The following is a 16890-nucleotide window of genomic DNA, read 5'->3' on the forward strand; positions in this document are numbered from 1 at the left end:
AGATTGTCACATTTTTCATTTTAGTATATATCCTTCTATTTCTTATTAACACATCTTCTCTTATTTTCTCGTACTAACAATTCTATCCATATGATTTAGTAATTCATATCAATTTTTCAACACATGTGTCAATTGTTAGTATTGCAATATCTTAGAAACAGACTGAGTACATGTACTAAAAAATGAAAAATTGTTCATCAAGCATGCAAACAAGAAACTTTCTATTTTGTTACAAAATATACCTCTAAAGCTCTATTTGCCGTCATATTTCCAAGTTTACATCACTCATTCAACAACTGGACTAAACGAACAGCAGAGTGGTCAAAAGAATGGGGGGAAACCATTACAATTAGCATTGCACAACATAGATCCAATAGTTAACAATATCTTCCCTCTGCATTCTGCATCCTATTTCCTTCCCTTGCTTTAAAAAAAAGGTAACTACATCGAGGGAGTAGTCGGAGAACGAGACCTTATATATGTCGTAAAAGTTGCAAATAACCACTTGAAAATTCCTTCATATTTCAATGGAACGTTCATAGCACCGGTGTCCTAAATGGGTGTCAACTGCCATGTATCATTTTTCGGGTTGTGCATAAAATTTGGATAGTTCACCTTCAAAATTATACTCGGGTACTGAAGTAGATGTTCAATACATATCTTGAAGGATTGAAGCCACTAAGAATAACTGTAGAAACAAAATGAAATAGCAATCAGATGAAATATTAGATAGCCAACGGTCAGCTAATTAAGCTTTTTCTTTGATTAATAAATAATGGGATTCTTCATACTTACAAATAGGACAAAGGATTATAACAATGCCAATAGGATAGAGGAAAAAGGTCGTCCTCTCCAGAAAAGGCAGCACTGCAAAGTTGAATGGTTTATTCAGAAACAATGTCTCTTATGCTAGCATTCACTTTTTATTAACAAAAATAACATGCCGTTATCATATGTCAAATGGCCCCCCGGTTTGGATGTCGGATGCACACAACCTTACCTTGTAATAATAAAAAGGTTGTTTCCAATGGATCCTTGATTCTTTAAAGACAACAACAAAAATTACAATTTTATGTGATAATTCATCAACCATGCTTGGAAACCTTTGATAAATTATTGACCATGGGACTGCACTAAAGTTCCTAAATCACGAAAGATATCAGTCTTACCATCGTAACCTAAAAAGTTGAGATAATGGTAGTACGAGACGGAAACCATGAAAAGCAAGTTTGATAACAGAACAGGTATAAATCCATGCGCCAGAAGAAGTGGTGACAAAAAGTAATGTATCACTGCAACCAAAGAAGTCCATCGAAATATTCAGACATGCAAGCATTATAAATTGTCTTTAACAACTGAAAATACATACTTCTATAAAATAGGAGAACACCAAACTTACCGTATAGTAGAACAAACATTGGGAAGAAAGAATTGCAGTGCACATCAAATGCATACAACCTAGCATACCAAATCATTGCCAGGACAAAAGTTATGCACGAGTTCAAGAATGCAAAACCAAAATTCAGCTTATACCTCAAATCCTCAATAAAACCAAATAAGAAATAAATAAAGTGCTCAAAATCCTCGAGAGTTTAGTTAAACAAATGCCAACCCATATGACATCATATTCCTCACAACTAAAAGCCTGAAGCATACTCACCATTCCACTCGTTGTTCAACCACATAACTATTTGGAGCCTCTTCTCTGAGGTAGTTATTTGTCAGAAACCTGCATTTTCAGAAAAATGTAAGCATCGACCTATATGCTATAAGCAACGAACACGTTTAGAAGCTCCAGCCTATAATTGAGGGTCACCCATTCATGAGACAATGCAAGAATGCAACAACGAGCTAGTTACCAATTTATCAAGTAAATTATGGGGAAGGTAAAATTCCATCTTTGCGAATTCAAAATTTTTAAAAACACACTCAATAGCACATTGCCACAGACAAGATGCCGAATCTGGTTTAAAAATATCTTACCAGTTTCAAAGGAAACCAACTACTTTCAATCAATACATAGCACTGTCAGCGAGGGAAAATAAAAAATACAGAAGAAAAAACTAAACGGTACGGAAATTGGCACATATGAGGCAGATGCAGACCTTATACTAGAATAAACACTGAATAGCACCATTGTGAACATTCATTTATTTTCTACCCATTGTAGCATGCCCACCACCCAAAGGTTCATATCCAAAATTCATATTATGAGGCCAATACTAGAGCATGCATACTGATCTGACAGCTTAGCATGCCCAGCGTTAAACATTTAGTTGAGCATACAAAGGTTTTATTCCATTTCAAGTGAGGAGGCATACTACAGAACAAAAGTGGCAATTCCTATTCAAGAGACACTGAAAGAACATGGAAATTGGAAGTCTCCCCATTTGGAGGGATGGGCTGAGAAATAACCTACCAACAAGAAGTTGCCAGCATTGCTCCTGTTATGATGAAATGGAAAAGCAATACTGAAAGAACTACGTAAACAGCATGTCCTGTGCTATGATCATACCTGCATTCCAATACAGTCGAATATCAGAAAGTTCAGCTAATATTAGTAACCTTTTTGGGAGTTCATACTATCCTCTCCTTAGAGCCTAGACTCAGGGCGAACGCGCTGGCTTTTTGTAGGCGAGGCACATTTTTTCGTTAAAAAGCTTTAAAATCAATTTTGAAACATACATAATAATTAAAACAACATGACATTCATATCATAATAACCAAAAGCTTGAAAACATTCATTTACTTAGCACGTAATTATTAAAATGAGAATACGAAGAATACATAGTTATTTCTTCATCTTCTCCCTTTTTCCTCAATTTATTTTTTAGAAGCAATGGTTTCTTGTACTTCAAATCTAAGTGAATTTGAGTTTGAGTCTCATTTCTTTTCAAACAAAAAAGATTTTAGTTGATCACTCAACCAAATGAATAGGTGCACCAGGCGCAAAACGCATCAAGGTGCACGCCTCTTGTGGTCAGCTTTGTCTCACCTAGCTCAAGGGTTTTCGGCTGAACTTAAACTCGAGGAGCACAAGGCACAAAGCGAGGTGTGCTTTTTACATGACTTTAGATGGTTGTCAATGGTTGTGTTCAATTTAGGGGACGATTTTAGATGCTTTAATAGTAGTGGTTTACGATGAGTATTGGAGTATATTGTGTGGTGGCTTTTTGAGATAGGATGACTAAGGACCATAGTGCAAAAAAGTGGTAACAGTCACGATTGTAGTAACAAGGATGATGCGGAGTACTGCCAAACATTGGCCTAATTTATGAATAACGCTTGGAATGGCATAAAACGTGGTTTTTTTACACCTATATGGTGCGGGTAAAAATAATTGGCTAAATTTGAATATCTTTAAGATGAGACTGATACAATAAGATGCAGCCTTATTTTTGCACTTGCGAGGAACGTAGTGGATTAGAGTTAGTGGTGGTGGCAATAGTGGGCCCGAGGATATGATGGTGGTAGTGATTGTGTCTAGGTTAGTGGGTTAAAGTCTAAAGAGGATATGATTTAACTTAATTATTTTTTGGAAGCGAAGAAGAATTTAAAGATTAATCCTCCCTTATATTATTTTTTTCTTCGAATAGGTTTTACTTCAGAAGCAAAATGAAACAAGATCACAACAATTTTCTGTTTATAAGGATTGTCAAATCCTCAAATGTCACAAACATTTTCACCTAAACTACCATAAATCTTCGAAGAACAAGAAATCAATGCTCCAAACTTAATGCAGAGCCATTTTTCATGAACATTAAGGATCTTGTTGCGAAGCTTTATCAATGTAAACGGATAGACGCTGACGCTAGCAAATTCACAAAGAAAAACATGAGTATAGAAATTTAGTATTAGTATCCAACTAGCTATTCCAATTGCTACTTTTTTTTCCCAGGCTAGCTATTAGTTAGGATAACACATGCATGAGCTTTACTCCTCTCAAAAACTAGCTAAAATGAACAGCCCAACTAAGTATCATGGTTTAAAAGTGCATAATTAACAAAGGTTTTCATGATTGCTACAATTGTTTGGTATAAATTTTAAAATCGCATTAAATAGACAAGTACTCAAGTAAAAATTAGGAGCTTACGCAACGCAATATGCCAAAGTTGTAACTGCTAAGAGAAGGATGCATATAACAACAAAAGCAGGATCATCACGTGCCCATTGATTCTTGGTTTCTAAAACAAGGAAATGGTTACATTAGCTACTTCTATTCGTTTTGGAGCCTTTGCATTCCAGAAATTAAAATGCCATTCAGTTCACAACAAAATGCTCTAATTTCTAGATTATAAAAACAAGAAAATTGAATATGGCCAACTGCCTAAACAAAATTAGGATCTTCTACTATGTTAATATATGTATATACTATATTAAAATGGACAAGCAAACATATCGCCAACCCTAAAAAAAAGTAGTTTTACAAAATGCACTGAAAATTTCAATTTTAAAAATTTTATTTGACACAAAGAGCGACCAAAGTAACAAGATAGAAGAACATACTCCCTTTGTCTCTATGACAATGTTTTAACTTATAAATTGAGAATAAAATACAAATTAAGAGTGATAAGTGAACAGTGAGAAAAAATAAATGAGACTAATGGCTAGAATTGGAGGAAGTAGCAACTTTTGTTTATGGTAGGTTATTTGACATAAAACAAAGGTAAATTAATGGATAAACAAAAGTTGATATTATTCTAGGAAAACGACCTCTAAATTGGAATCATTCATGAATTATCACAAATTGATATTTTTCTAGGAAAACAACCCTGTAAAAGTTTGTATTATTCATGGTAATTTTTCCTATTTATAAATACATATCATAAGTAATTCTAAATAGGAAAAAACAAAAGGAAACAGAGATAGTTATTAAACAATGAAAATTGCTTCTAATAATACACAAATATACCAAATATATGGCACTAACCAACAAGAAATCTATGAGATAAAAGGAAATCTTAGCCCCTATATTTGTCTAAAAAAGCTACATAGCTAAACACTAAATCAATAGAACAATGCAAAATATAATATCAAATATTATAGATCTTTGTGCTTTTTACTCATCAAAAGTAATTTCATTGCACCTATTAGCAAAAATTGGTAAAGGAAATATGCTTACGTTTGTGGTACTTTGTGTGTTGATAACTGCATGATTGTCCATTTGACATGTCAAACCAAAGAGAAAACAACATGTTAGATAACACATCTCTAATATCGATTTTTTCAGAAAGAATATGACTTTCTTGATTTCAAAGAATACAAAACAAGAGAAACTTAAAAGCAGAATCAATGCATCATAGAGCAAGAGACGATGGTAGTTTTACTCGGACAAACTCCCCCTAAAAGTTAAAAGTAGATGAAAAACCTTTGATTCTCTAAGAATAGTTCAAGAATACATGTTTAACCTTACAAGATGATATCATGATAAGCAATTCTTCGTGTTTTTAAATTACAGTGTCTAAATAATAATAGGAGAGTTCAAGCAAAAGATGACCCCGCAAATAAAATGAGTCCAAGCATATAAAAAAGATCACTTACACTACTTTTGGTGAGGTACACAGGTGAAGCATTTGCCAGAAAGTATATTCAATATCCATTTGTTGCCACTGCACTCAAACAACAGAGAAAATAAAACTTATGATCTCATACGTTTTAATCTCTCATTCTCTCCACCTTGGCACACAAGAATTAATGTGAAAGCAAGCTGCTAATTAAATATTAACTACCATAAGCATTCCATGTTTAAATCTGGATTCAGGACTATAATAACCTATCAAAAAGCAAGCAACAGTCTGCCATGATCAACCAGCACAGTGCTTTCAGTGAATCAATATCAGTATTAAGGTTCTGAACAATGAGCACAGAATTCACTCAAGAGCTAATTTTCCAATGAGCTTTCCGCACAAGGAAGCAAGTTTTTCTCCCTTACAGTAAAAGTTAAGAATGTGACTAGCCAAATAACAATACAACAGCCAAGAATTACATATTTCACCTTTCTTTTTATAACTTTAAAACTGATAAAAGCAACATATGAAAACCTTCATGACTAGCAATGGACTAAGCTAGTGAACAACGTTAAAAAAGAAAGAACCAGCACCTATTTGGTCCCACCTCATCAGTAAATCATTATGTGGGGAACACGAAATGTCACATCAGTCAAAACCATCGTTACCAAAACCTGAAAACTTCCCTCTTAATTCCTGTTTCAAAACCTTCGTTTCTAAAACTCTATATTAATGTCTCCAAAACTACATTCCTCAAATGTTTTTTTCAAGACCAAAACCATATATAATACCATAAGCCCTTCTTTTTCTTTTTTTCTTTTTACTCATTTTCTTTTCATATCTTTATTTACTCATTTCATTTTTAGTTGTAAATATAAGTGTGCCTATGCTTCGTACATTTCGAAATTCAAAAAGTAATGTTTCTCATTCACATTTCCATTTCTCGTATCTGATCTAATTTCGTTTCTAGTAACATTTGTTCAAAACCAAGCAGAGCGATTTTCATCTGTTCTAAGCAAAAGCTAAAAAGTGACCATGTCAAGTTTTAAATCTAGTGGAAAATTCAATAAATTAAAATCCTTCACTATGTTGAAGCTATGAGATACGCTTCCTCATTTCCTTGTATAAGTTAACCTACAAATATACAATGACTTCTTTGATAATTGCAGTCATTCAAAATCAGAGATACTGTTTCACTAAAATATTTCAAACATGCTCCAAGGGACCGCTAAAATATTTTCGATATTTGCCTTTTCTCACCATTAAGAGAAAAGTAAGAAAAAAAAAGCTACACTAAGCTGTTGAACTCATAGTAGCAACACTTATATATTTATAGCTTCTCAACATCCAACCAGATAAGTCCACTAAGCCCCCTCTAAACGTGTATGAGCTTACATTTTAATATCCAAAAACCCCACCTCTCGCAAGCTATGCATTGGGTCATCATTTGTATGTAGTGATCAAGTAACTTTTACTACCATCTTATATCTTTCTAATTCCAAACACTAAAACAACCCTGTAATTCTCTGCTACCGACCTTCCGATCCACATGAAGAGTTCCCAAATGTATCTGCATACTCTAGTGCAATATTACTAATGATGCACCATGATTTTCTTCAATTCACTACAAGACTCATCAATTGAAATGTGATGGCCTTTACAACTACGAAAAAGTAAATGACAGTCCCACAAGTGGATCTCCGACATCAACAAACATGTTGATTATGGCATATCAGCCATTATTTAAACCATGGATTCCATCAACTGCCCCTGGAAATTTTGGTCAAGTTTCATCACTGCATATCAATAAACTCCAACAGCTTTAAAACACCTCCAATAATTTTTTTACCTAATTAGATAGATGAAATCCTCCCCAACTTCATACCCTCAACCGCCATTTCCCCACTCTAAAATGAACAAACACGCATCATCAACTGCCAAGCAGCCAAGCACCAACCCCTTCACCCTTTTCCTTAATCTCTCGAAAACAACTCAAACCAACTCTAGCTTCTAAATGCATCAAAATTTTGCAAAATGATGTGGCATAATTACTCTAAATACCAAATTTTGGATCGATCATATAATGCCGCCACACAAAAAAAAAACTAAGGAATAAGAGCAACACCAAAGACCCAACTTACCACATCCGCTACATTAAACAAATGTTAAATTGTGAAATCGCTAGAATAATCCTCATTTTGCATTCAATAAAATCTTGGCACAAATTAATATCATCAAGTAGATTGCAATCATTTCTACTAAAATTGCAAATTTAGCCCAATTTCTTAAGATCCAAAAAGAAATTAGCAAATAAAACCTTCTAGTTACCGCATTGACAATAAAATAAACAGAAACAAACAGCATCTGCAGTAAAATAAACAGAAACAAACAGTATCGACATAAATATTATAGACAATCAAAGATTAGTAACAATAGAACCCTACAAAGATCTGTTTTAATTCAAAAAGAACTAGAAATATCACAAAACTTTTCCACAATATCCAAAATCACTTTCACACAACCAACCGAATTTGAACAAACAAATCCAGATCCAATAACAAGAAATGGAGTAGCAAATTTTAAAATTAAACGAAAATGGAAAAAGAAAAAGAATTGCCTTGATAATTCGACGGAGATAATGAGGGAAAACAGGATTAGGTTGCCGCGAAGTGGACGGTGTGCGTCCTTTCGACGATGTCGGCAACATCTTCGTTCCTTCGATCTTAGGATCTCTTCTTATTCAGCGCTTCTCTTCACTGTTTTTTTTTAATAAAAAAGATTTGAGGGAGAAAAATTGTGTTTGTGGAGATCGATGAATGGATAACAAGAAGAAAAGCTTCACCTAAACTTCGTTGATGGAAGACGATGACTTTCTCTCTCCTCTCTTGTTTGTGAACTCCATTGATAGTTTGATACTCTTGAATTTTTATTTTTTTTTAGTTGTAGCCTTGTGGGATACTGGGATGAAGGCAGGTTTAGTTGAAAATTGAATTCAGATCTTTCATAAAAAAAAAATAAAAAAGTGGTATTTCATAGCTTAATTTACTTTTTTTAATTTGTAGTTACTTAAAATAAAAACAAAAGAAAATTGAAAATGAGATTATATTTTTATTTGCTCATGCTAATGAGATAATTTAAAATATAAAACTAAATTTAAAACTTACAATTAAAAATTTGTAGTTAGGCAGAACACATCCATTCAATTACCATAGTAAACCATAAAGTGTCACGGTCACCATTTTGTGACATTGGCAAGACACGACATATGATGGTGACTTGTGTTAGAAAATATAAAGAATTCGTGTGTGACTTGTGGCCCTAAATATGGCCCTTGCGACGCTTTTGATTGTGTCGTGTTTCATTATAATTTATGTACCATTGCTTAAGGTAGTCGATATGACACATTATATGACCTACTCTATTAGAGCCTATTATTTGATATACTTTACTATAGTCATAGATGTTAATTTTTAATTAAGAGAATCACATCCCACTTTCAGTAAAACACTTAACGTAAAATTTCTTATTATAGTTTGCTCGCTTCTCAATCTATTTTTATACTTGTAAATCAAAAGAAAAATCAAATAATTAAAAAATTTGTTATAAAAAAATTTGTTTACCAATTTTAGTAACTTATAACGTGTGAAGTTGTAACTTGTAACCCTCTCATAATAATTTTATTACAATTGAATTGCATTGTTACTCGTTAGCTCATTGAATAGCTAAAATTAGATGTTAAACACACTTTGAATGTTATTGTACTCTCAACCTCTTACTTATTGGTTAATAATTACTTGGTATTTTACCTTACAATTTTCCCAACAATACTTGCATCCCTTAATCCTCCCCATTCCCCAAAAATTGGCAACAACTCCGTATCAATAAGTAGCATAAATTGAAGTTTCTTATTTCACTTTGCTATTGAAACTCAAAAACATCTATATACTTCTTTTATTACCTTATACTTATTATATTTGACTTTTTACACAATCCATATCATTATTTAATCGTTTATGTAATGAATTACACAAAACTAAAAATTATAAAATATTAATATTATAAGGTTAACTAGCCGCAATATATAAAATAAGTTTAAACTATAAGTTGTAACACCCCGACCCCTCAGATCACCAATGACTACTAATGGAGACTGTAAACCGGTCCCACAGATCAAAACAAGTCTTTCTAGCGCACTTTGGCTCACTCATGTGTAACCGGGAAAATTTCCCAAGAGATCACCCATCTTAAGATTGCTCCCCACCAAACACGCTTAACGGTGGAGTTGTTAGTAAATATGAAAAAAAAAATGCATCTTATTAATATGAGTAGTCTATCAATCCTTTTAAATCTCAATCTGGAGTATCACATAAATAATGTCAATAATCATAATTTAAGAAGAATACAATATCTTAAAAGAAACGGTTGGACCAAGAAATGAAAGCCCATTGGGCCAAATTAATCTGGTGAAGTACGAGACTAACAGTTTACTAGTACTACTATGTATTATAAAATGCCCATAAATGCCCCTGCCCCACCCAAACATCAACCGAACCATCATCTATCCCGTTTTTATTTAATTTAATAAAATAAAATTCATCTATCCCGTTTTGAAATCAAACTGTCCCTTAATTGTACCGCACTCCAACCGTACATCCTCCGTACCTTTTCAATTTTAACATACTATTTTATACATAAATAATTGCCTCCTAAATTTACAAATATCATAATAAGAGAATAAAAATTAATTACATTATATTAAAAAGTATTAATGAAAATTTCATCACTAAATAATTTTATCTTATGTTTCTATTTTATTCTTATGAGGATATCACTTTCATCATAAGAATTAACGCTTTTTAAAATCCAAATTTCTACCAAAAATGTTGGTCCATTTCAATGTTTTGAGTCTAAATAGTAAAATATCTGATTTTTTTTCTTACTCCTAACGATCTATGGCTCTGTCTCCTCATTTTTTGTACATTTTTTTTTTCACAAAACAACTTGTGAAAGAAACTGCCCAAATCTTAACAAAAGGGGAACTTTAAATTTGAAAAAAACAAAAAGAGAAAATATGCAGGAAAATCCATCCTTTCCATCAATAAAAATGGCCATCGTAAAAGCGCTGAAAGACGGCGTTTCGAGCATTTTCTTCACCATCAGAAAACTAAGTACTACCACCATTTCTCTCAGCTTCCATCATATAGTGTCGCACTTCTTTCCTTATCATTTCTTGCATCACCACCATTAACTCAGGACTAAACGACATCGCTTCCTTGCCACCGCGAGTCACCTCTTGAGTCGACTCACTCCGAGTATTCGCGTTATTGTTATTCTCGGAAATTCCAGGTAAACACAGACTCAACTCAAGTAACGGCTCATCCTCATTCTTCTCTACCAGATTACCCGATGATGATCGAAAAACGACGCCGGATGAATCACTGACGTCAGATTCCGTCGGACTCAATGGCGGAGAGGAGGAAATCTCAGGCCGTTTTATCGGTCGAAAAATTTCATCACCGACCGAAGTAATCGACGAAAACTTCCGCTTCAAAGTACTATTCCAGTGGTTTTTAATCGCATTATCAGTGCGACCATTGAGATGTCTAGCAATCGTAGCCCACTTATTACCATACTTCGCGTGCGCTTTAACGATGATATCATCTTCCTCGGGAGAAAACGGTCGGTGTTCAACTTCTGGTGAAAGCTGATTACACCAACGAAGTCGACAAGATTTTCCAGACCTACCAGGAATAGATTTGCTAATCACAGACCAATTCCTAGCACCGTATTTTTGCACCATTCTTTGAAGGAGTTCATCCTCTTCAGGACTCCAAGGACCTTTGATACGATCCGCCGCCATTGATAGATTTTGGAGGTTTTCCATAATTCAAACCCAAACCCTAACCCTAAATTGAAATTTGTGAGGAGGCGGAGATGTTGTGGCCTCTAAGATTAGAGGGTGTTCGTGGTAGAAAGAATGCGTGAGGAGAATATAAAGGAGGGGTTACGAGAAAGGAGCAAATCAGGTATTATCCGGTACACGGTTATAAGGGAAGACAGCTGGGGTGGGGGCCACGTGAACTTACGTAACTGCTTGGAAATTTACTGGATTTAACTAACCCATTTATTTGGGAGTTTATCGAGAAACAATTCAACTAATTAGGAAAAGGCTTGAGGTGTCCATTCGTCTACTACTTGCAGTTGAACAATGTGAGTATTTATTTTTGTAACAACCATTTTCAGTTTTTTTCTTTTCCTTTTGAACGGTAACAACACAAGTAACAACTATTTTTCAGTTTTTAACATCTTTTAATAATTTTGACTATCTATTATTTTTTCTAAATTATCATTATAAATCATTCTTAGCGTTGAGACGAGTTTATATAAAAGACTTATTATATTAAAAAATTTTATTATTGGGTTATTTAACTCAAATATGAAGCACGTTTCACAATAAAACCTTTTCATATAAAAATTTGTGTAACTTATATTTTTATTTTAAATTGTATTTTTAATTGGATAGTATAGTTTGTGGTTCGCTTAAAGCATTAAATCAAGATTATTGTGTCCATATTAATGTATATTTGATGTGACTTTATTTTAGTAGAAAATGTATTCTGTATATTAGTCTATTAGGTGGACTTTTACTTTCTACTATAAATCATAAATAATAAAAAAAAAGTACTAGAATGTGTTTAGTTTCTACTATTTTTTTTATTAGTCATTTTATATGAGATTGTCTTGCAATCCTTTATTTCAAACATTAGAAAAATGAAAACTAAATTCCAGGAAGTGGTTTTTTTTTTAACAAATAGATATAATTGTTTTTTTATATAGTTTGCACTGACTCAATTGAAATCGTCTCACAGTGAGACAACCTTAAAAGAGAATTACTAATTTTTTATTTATATAAACATATGGCCACATTTATTAAAACACAAATTGTTGTGAGAGACTGTCTTTTCGAGAGATACATTGAATATATATGGGCTAAATAACCAGATTAATACGTTAAAGAGAAAAAAATAAGAATGTAGACTTTTTGTTTTGAGACCGTATCTTTGAGATACGGTCTCCCACTAGTTGTTATTAAAATTAATATAAAATTTAAATTTAAATTTAAGGAGAATTGTGTGAAAGTTAAAAGGATAAGAAGATGACGAAAAATAACTAAATCCTATTCTATGGCATTTAATTTGTTTATTTTAACATTTTAGTTTGTTTAAAATTCTTTGCTTTGTATCTATTTTTTAAATGACCCATTTTTTAACTTTAATTTGATTTACATATTTTCTTTTATAATTAAATAGTTAAAATTTTAATCTATTATATTTAATTTTTAAATCTATGTCAAAATCAAATATGACAATTTCACTAGACAGATACTCTAAGGAGTAACGAGGATTTCAGGAGATAAGATTTAGACAGAAAGACAGGCTGGAAGGCAATAAGGAGGGAAATGTCATTTCAAAACAGATGCACGGAAGTTTGGCTGAAATGGAGAAAACGACAAAAAAGGGGTTGCGTGGGGAAGCGTTACGGGAAGTGAACAAAATTAAAAAACTTGTAATATTGGGATGACGCTGAGTTGTAAGTCCAGGCTGTATTACCTGCTAAAAGATCGACACTCTTAACGGCCTAGTTATTTCTTTACTCATTCCACTCCTCGCTGACCACCGTCCTTTCTTCTTCGCCTTATTAATAATTTATAAATTGATTTTTATTATTTTTGACTTTTTAATCAATTAAAAAAACTAAAAAAATGTGTTTTGTAAATAATATTATAGACAGGTTGAAAAGTTAACTTTTCGTTAAAATTAAGAAGTTTTTTTTTGCTTCTTAATCTATTTTTTTCTAACAAATAGTCAATAATTAATATTAAATATTTCTTTTAACAGATGGGTTATCCTGCTAGTTTAAAAGTAAAAAAAATAAATTAAGTAATACTAAAATGATAATTTTTTTCCTATTTTTGGAGTATTTCATATATTATCTCATTGATTTACATGTATTATAGGAATTTCTAAGACCTTCTTTAAGGGCACAATTGATGCGCAGTTTGTCGGCATTTTGCTATGCATAGTTTTCGTTGGTTTTTATTAGTTGCTACAAATAGTGATATTTTTTCTCATAAGATGTTACTATCTATAACAACTAATAAAAATCAAAAAAAGTATACGTGACTAACTATAAATGCGTTGCTGTTGCTTGTACCAACATAGGCGACATCTTAACCATTCCTACTTTATTAGTTTTTTAGTATTGATTTTAATCAAAGTTGAATACAATTTCTTTTGAATTTGACTATTTGAGCATTGAAGTGAGAATAAATTATTAATGTTAGATTGAATTAGATAGAAAATCAATTGGAGAGAACAAGTTTTAAGTACTCAATAATAACTAATTTTTTTATATTAAGGGCTGTAAATTTTTCTACAACTAAGTAAGGAAGAGATAATAAATTCTTTTTGTATGTGGAGAGAATTAAACTCTCAATATAAGGGATGTAGCAATGATGGACATCAAAATGTAATAAGGTTATATTTGGGAATATATATTTCAATTTGAATTATAGATTTTAATTGTAAAATTATAAATGAATAATTTAATAATAATTAGTTTTGAAAAGTTATTATAAAATTTTCAATTTTTAGTTCCTTTTTAAAACAATGATAGAATTGAATTAATTATTTTAGTGTCAAATCAAATAAAACTGAATCTTATGCATTCCTGGTGAAATCATTGCTAAAGAAAAAAAGTAATCTTACTAAAATAGAAAATAATGTAAATAGAGATGGATAAATGAAATACAAAATGAGTCCCATAACTACAAGCAGAGAGCGAGCTTCCCTTGATCTTTCGCTTTCAAAAGTAATACTTTTATACTCCTTTACGTTAGAACATTGAAATGGAATAAAATGATTTTTTTTTAAATAATAATTGTATAATGTAGTTGTGCTAAACGGTTAGAGAGCATTTTCTCCCAGAAGATAAGCATCTCTCGATTGCTACATTGTCTTTGTCTACCAACAATGGAATGTATTATAAATATGTTATATCAACATAAGAATCTTAGGTACGTTAATTTAGTGATTCAAAACTTTTTTTATTTTTATAATTTGGATTGGATTTTAATACCTATAGCAATGATTTATGAATTTATCCTCTCGTCTTTTATCTGTAAAAATTTTCTAGTTTAATTTTAAATGAAAATGAAAAATACGATTGAATTTTTATAAGATAAATAAAAAATAACTCTTTATTATTAAAATATAATCACACAAAATTCAAACTTTTAGAACTAAATTTTTCCTATTTATATTATAATTAGGCTTACGGTTAGTTCTCACATCATTGCAATGTAATATATATGAGCTATTCTTGTGAGAGAACTTCTCTTGGTGAAACGACCTGATACAAAGAACTCATATTTTCATAATATATATATTAAATGGGCTATTTAATCCAAATATAAAAAGCGGGGTGATAACATATATACACAATTTGTGATATACTATAAATAAATACTTTAATAGACTAGTGGTTGTTTATTTTATTTTATAGAAGTAATTAGCATACTCCATTATATGACGTTGTGGCCTAACTTTATATAATTGGTTGTTTACTACTAGCAAGGAAAAGAGATTGCTAGTTAAAAAAAAAAAAAAAAGTTAAAAAGTGTAGCCGTGCTATGAGCTATAAAATAATACTCCTTAAGTAATTGTTACTTAAGTTGGATCCAATTTTATTTTTAAGTACAACTTTGGGTTTTTATTCATGATTATTGTCCAAAAGAGATTACATACTTTTCCATTGGTGTTTTTTTTTTATGGAAAAGAGAGATATTTGATATAAATGAAGAGGAAAAATAATATATTATGAGGATAAAATTAAAAAATAAAATATATCATGTATGAATGAAATTAAAAAATAGTGGTTAAATATTATATAAAAAGAAATAATATAAAAAAAAAAGAAAAATAATAAAAAATAAAAAATAATTCGTGGATTCAAAATATATCAATTATAAGTAATATATACAATAGTTTAGAATTTCAAATAAAAAGTTAAAGTTTTCAATTTTTCTCTATTTCATTAAAGAGCTAAAAAGTGAAATTAACCTTTAATAGAAGTATAGAACTACTAAATAACCCTTGGTTTACCACTAACGCTAGAAGGTGTATACATGTTTGAAAAATAACAAAGTAAATTTACGTATTTTTTTTATGAATTCGGTTGAAATTTTTTATTAGTTTTTTCTCTATTTTTATTAGTGATAAATAAAACTTGAAATTAAATTTCATTATATATATTTGTATTTTTCCAACATAAAGTAATTTTCTAAGAAACATTAAAAGGTATAATTCCATCAAAATTTTATATCGTATTAATATTTTTTTCAAAAAAAAAAATATTAGCCAAATATCGTTCTCAAGGACTACAATAACGTAAATAGATAAATATTCTTAATTAGTTTTGAGATGGAAATTGATCAACAAATACTTCTTGTAGAAAACATACGTATTTGTTTAAAGATAGGAACGAGCAGGAATTTATTGCATCAAATACAAGAAATAAATACAAGAAACCAACCCACCAATCACCAACTTTAACTAATCATTAAGGTAGTACTTTTTTTTTTTTTTTTTTTATTATGTAGTATTAAATATTTATTTCATGGAAGAGGTAGACTAGATGAGAATTGATCTATGAATTACAAGATGTTTTCCTTCTTTTTTAAGAATCATTACGGTATTAGTATTAATTAATATTGTTTTAGGTAGGTTGATGGAAGAGGAAGACTAGGCGAGAATTAATTTAAGGATCATAGTATGTAGTTAGATGGATGTTTTCCTTCTTTTTTAAGATTGTATGTAGCTGGAAAAGTAAAAGTGATCGGTGAAAATTAAATTCAAAATCTTTTTTAAAAAATAATACTTATTTACCGACTAATAAAAAATATGATTTTCTTCTTATATTGATGGTTTTGGACTTTAGATGGTCAAAATTATTCTACCAACTAATACCTAACCGGTTAGTTAAACCCGTTTTTTGCATTAAGGATGGGAGGCAATATTCATTGAATTTCATGCTTGTTTTTTAAAAAAAAACAAATTTATGTTTGTTAGTTGTGACGTCATAAGTTATGAGAATTTTTCAAAATCATACGCCAATATTTGAAAATAATCTCATAAACAGAATTCAATTTAGTTGTTGTTGATAATTGAGTGCGGGTATTTATTTTTGCCACTATAGAATATTAAATTGATGACTATTATTCATCATTATCATTATCATATCCAGTGTATCCCGCACATAAAAAACTATGATCAGGGTCTGGGGAGGGAAGGACGGCGGCAACTCATAACCATAAAGGAGAACG

The 16890-nt window shown here is 31.2% G+C and overlaps 2 protein-coding genes across 3 annotated transcripts; both read right to left on the reverse strand.

The window, feature by feature from the left end:
* Positions 1–245: 245 nt before the first annotated feature.
* On the reverse strand, positions 246–8534 carry LOC130824922 (uncharacterized). Of its 2 annotated transcripts, XM_057689953.1 has the most exons (11): positions 8350–8481; positions 8125–8263; positions 5542–5609; positions 5123–5148; positions 4094–4184; positions 2420–2515; positions 1661–1729; positions 1400–1458; positions 1170–1292; positions 796–867; positions 246–688 (listed from the first exon to the last, which is right to left on the reverse strand). In XM_057689953.1, exons 2-11 carry the CDS (start codon positions 8212–8214, stop codon positions 624–626), a joined length of 759 nt encoding a protein of 252 aa, XP_057545936.1. In that variant the 5' UTR covers positions 8215–8263; positions 8350–8481; the 3' UTR covers positions 246–623. The 2 variants fall into 2 exon arrangements, with proteins under 2 accessions (XP_057545936.1, XP_057545930.1); XM_057689947.1 differs by having other exon boundaries at positions 8125–8534.
* Positions 8535–10375: 1841 nt separating this feature from the next.
* LOC130824931 (transcription factor MYB44-like) lies at positions 10376–11487 on the reverse strand. The gene has a single exon (XM_057689956.1). The coding sequence runs from the start codon at positions 11389–11391 to the stop codon at positions 10672–10674; it is 720 nt and encodes a 239-aa protein (XP_057545939.1). The 5' UTR covers positions 11392–11487; the 3' UTR covers positions 10376–10671.
* Between the last annotated feature and the right edge of the window lie 5403 nt (positions 11488–16890).

Source organism: Amaranthus tricolor, chromosome 1 (genome assembly GCF_026212465.1).
Source record: "Amaranthus tricolor cultivar Red isolate AtriRed21 chromosome 1, ASM2621246v1, whole genome shotgun sequence".
Taxonomy (NCBI): Eukaryota; Viridiplantae; Streptophyta; class Magnoliopsida; order Caryophyllales; family Amaranthaceae; genus Amaranthus; species Amaranthus tricolor.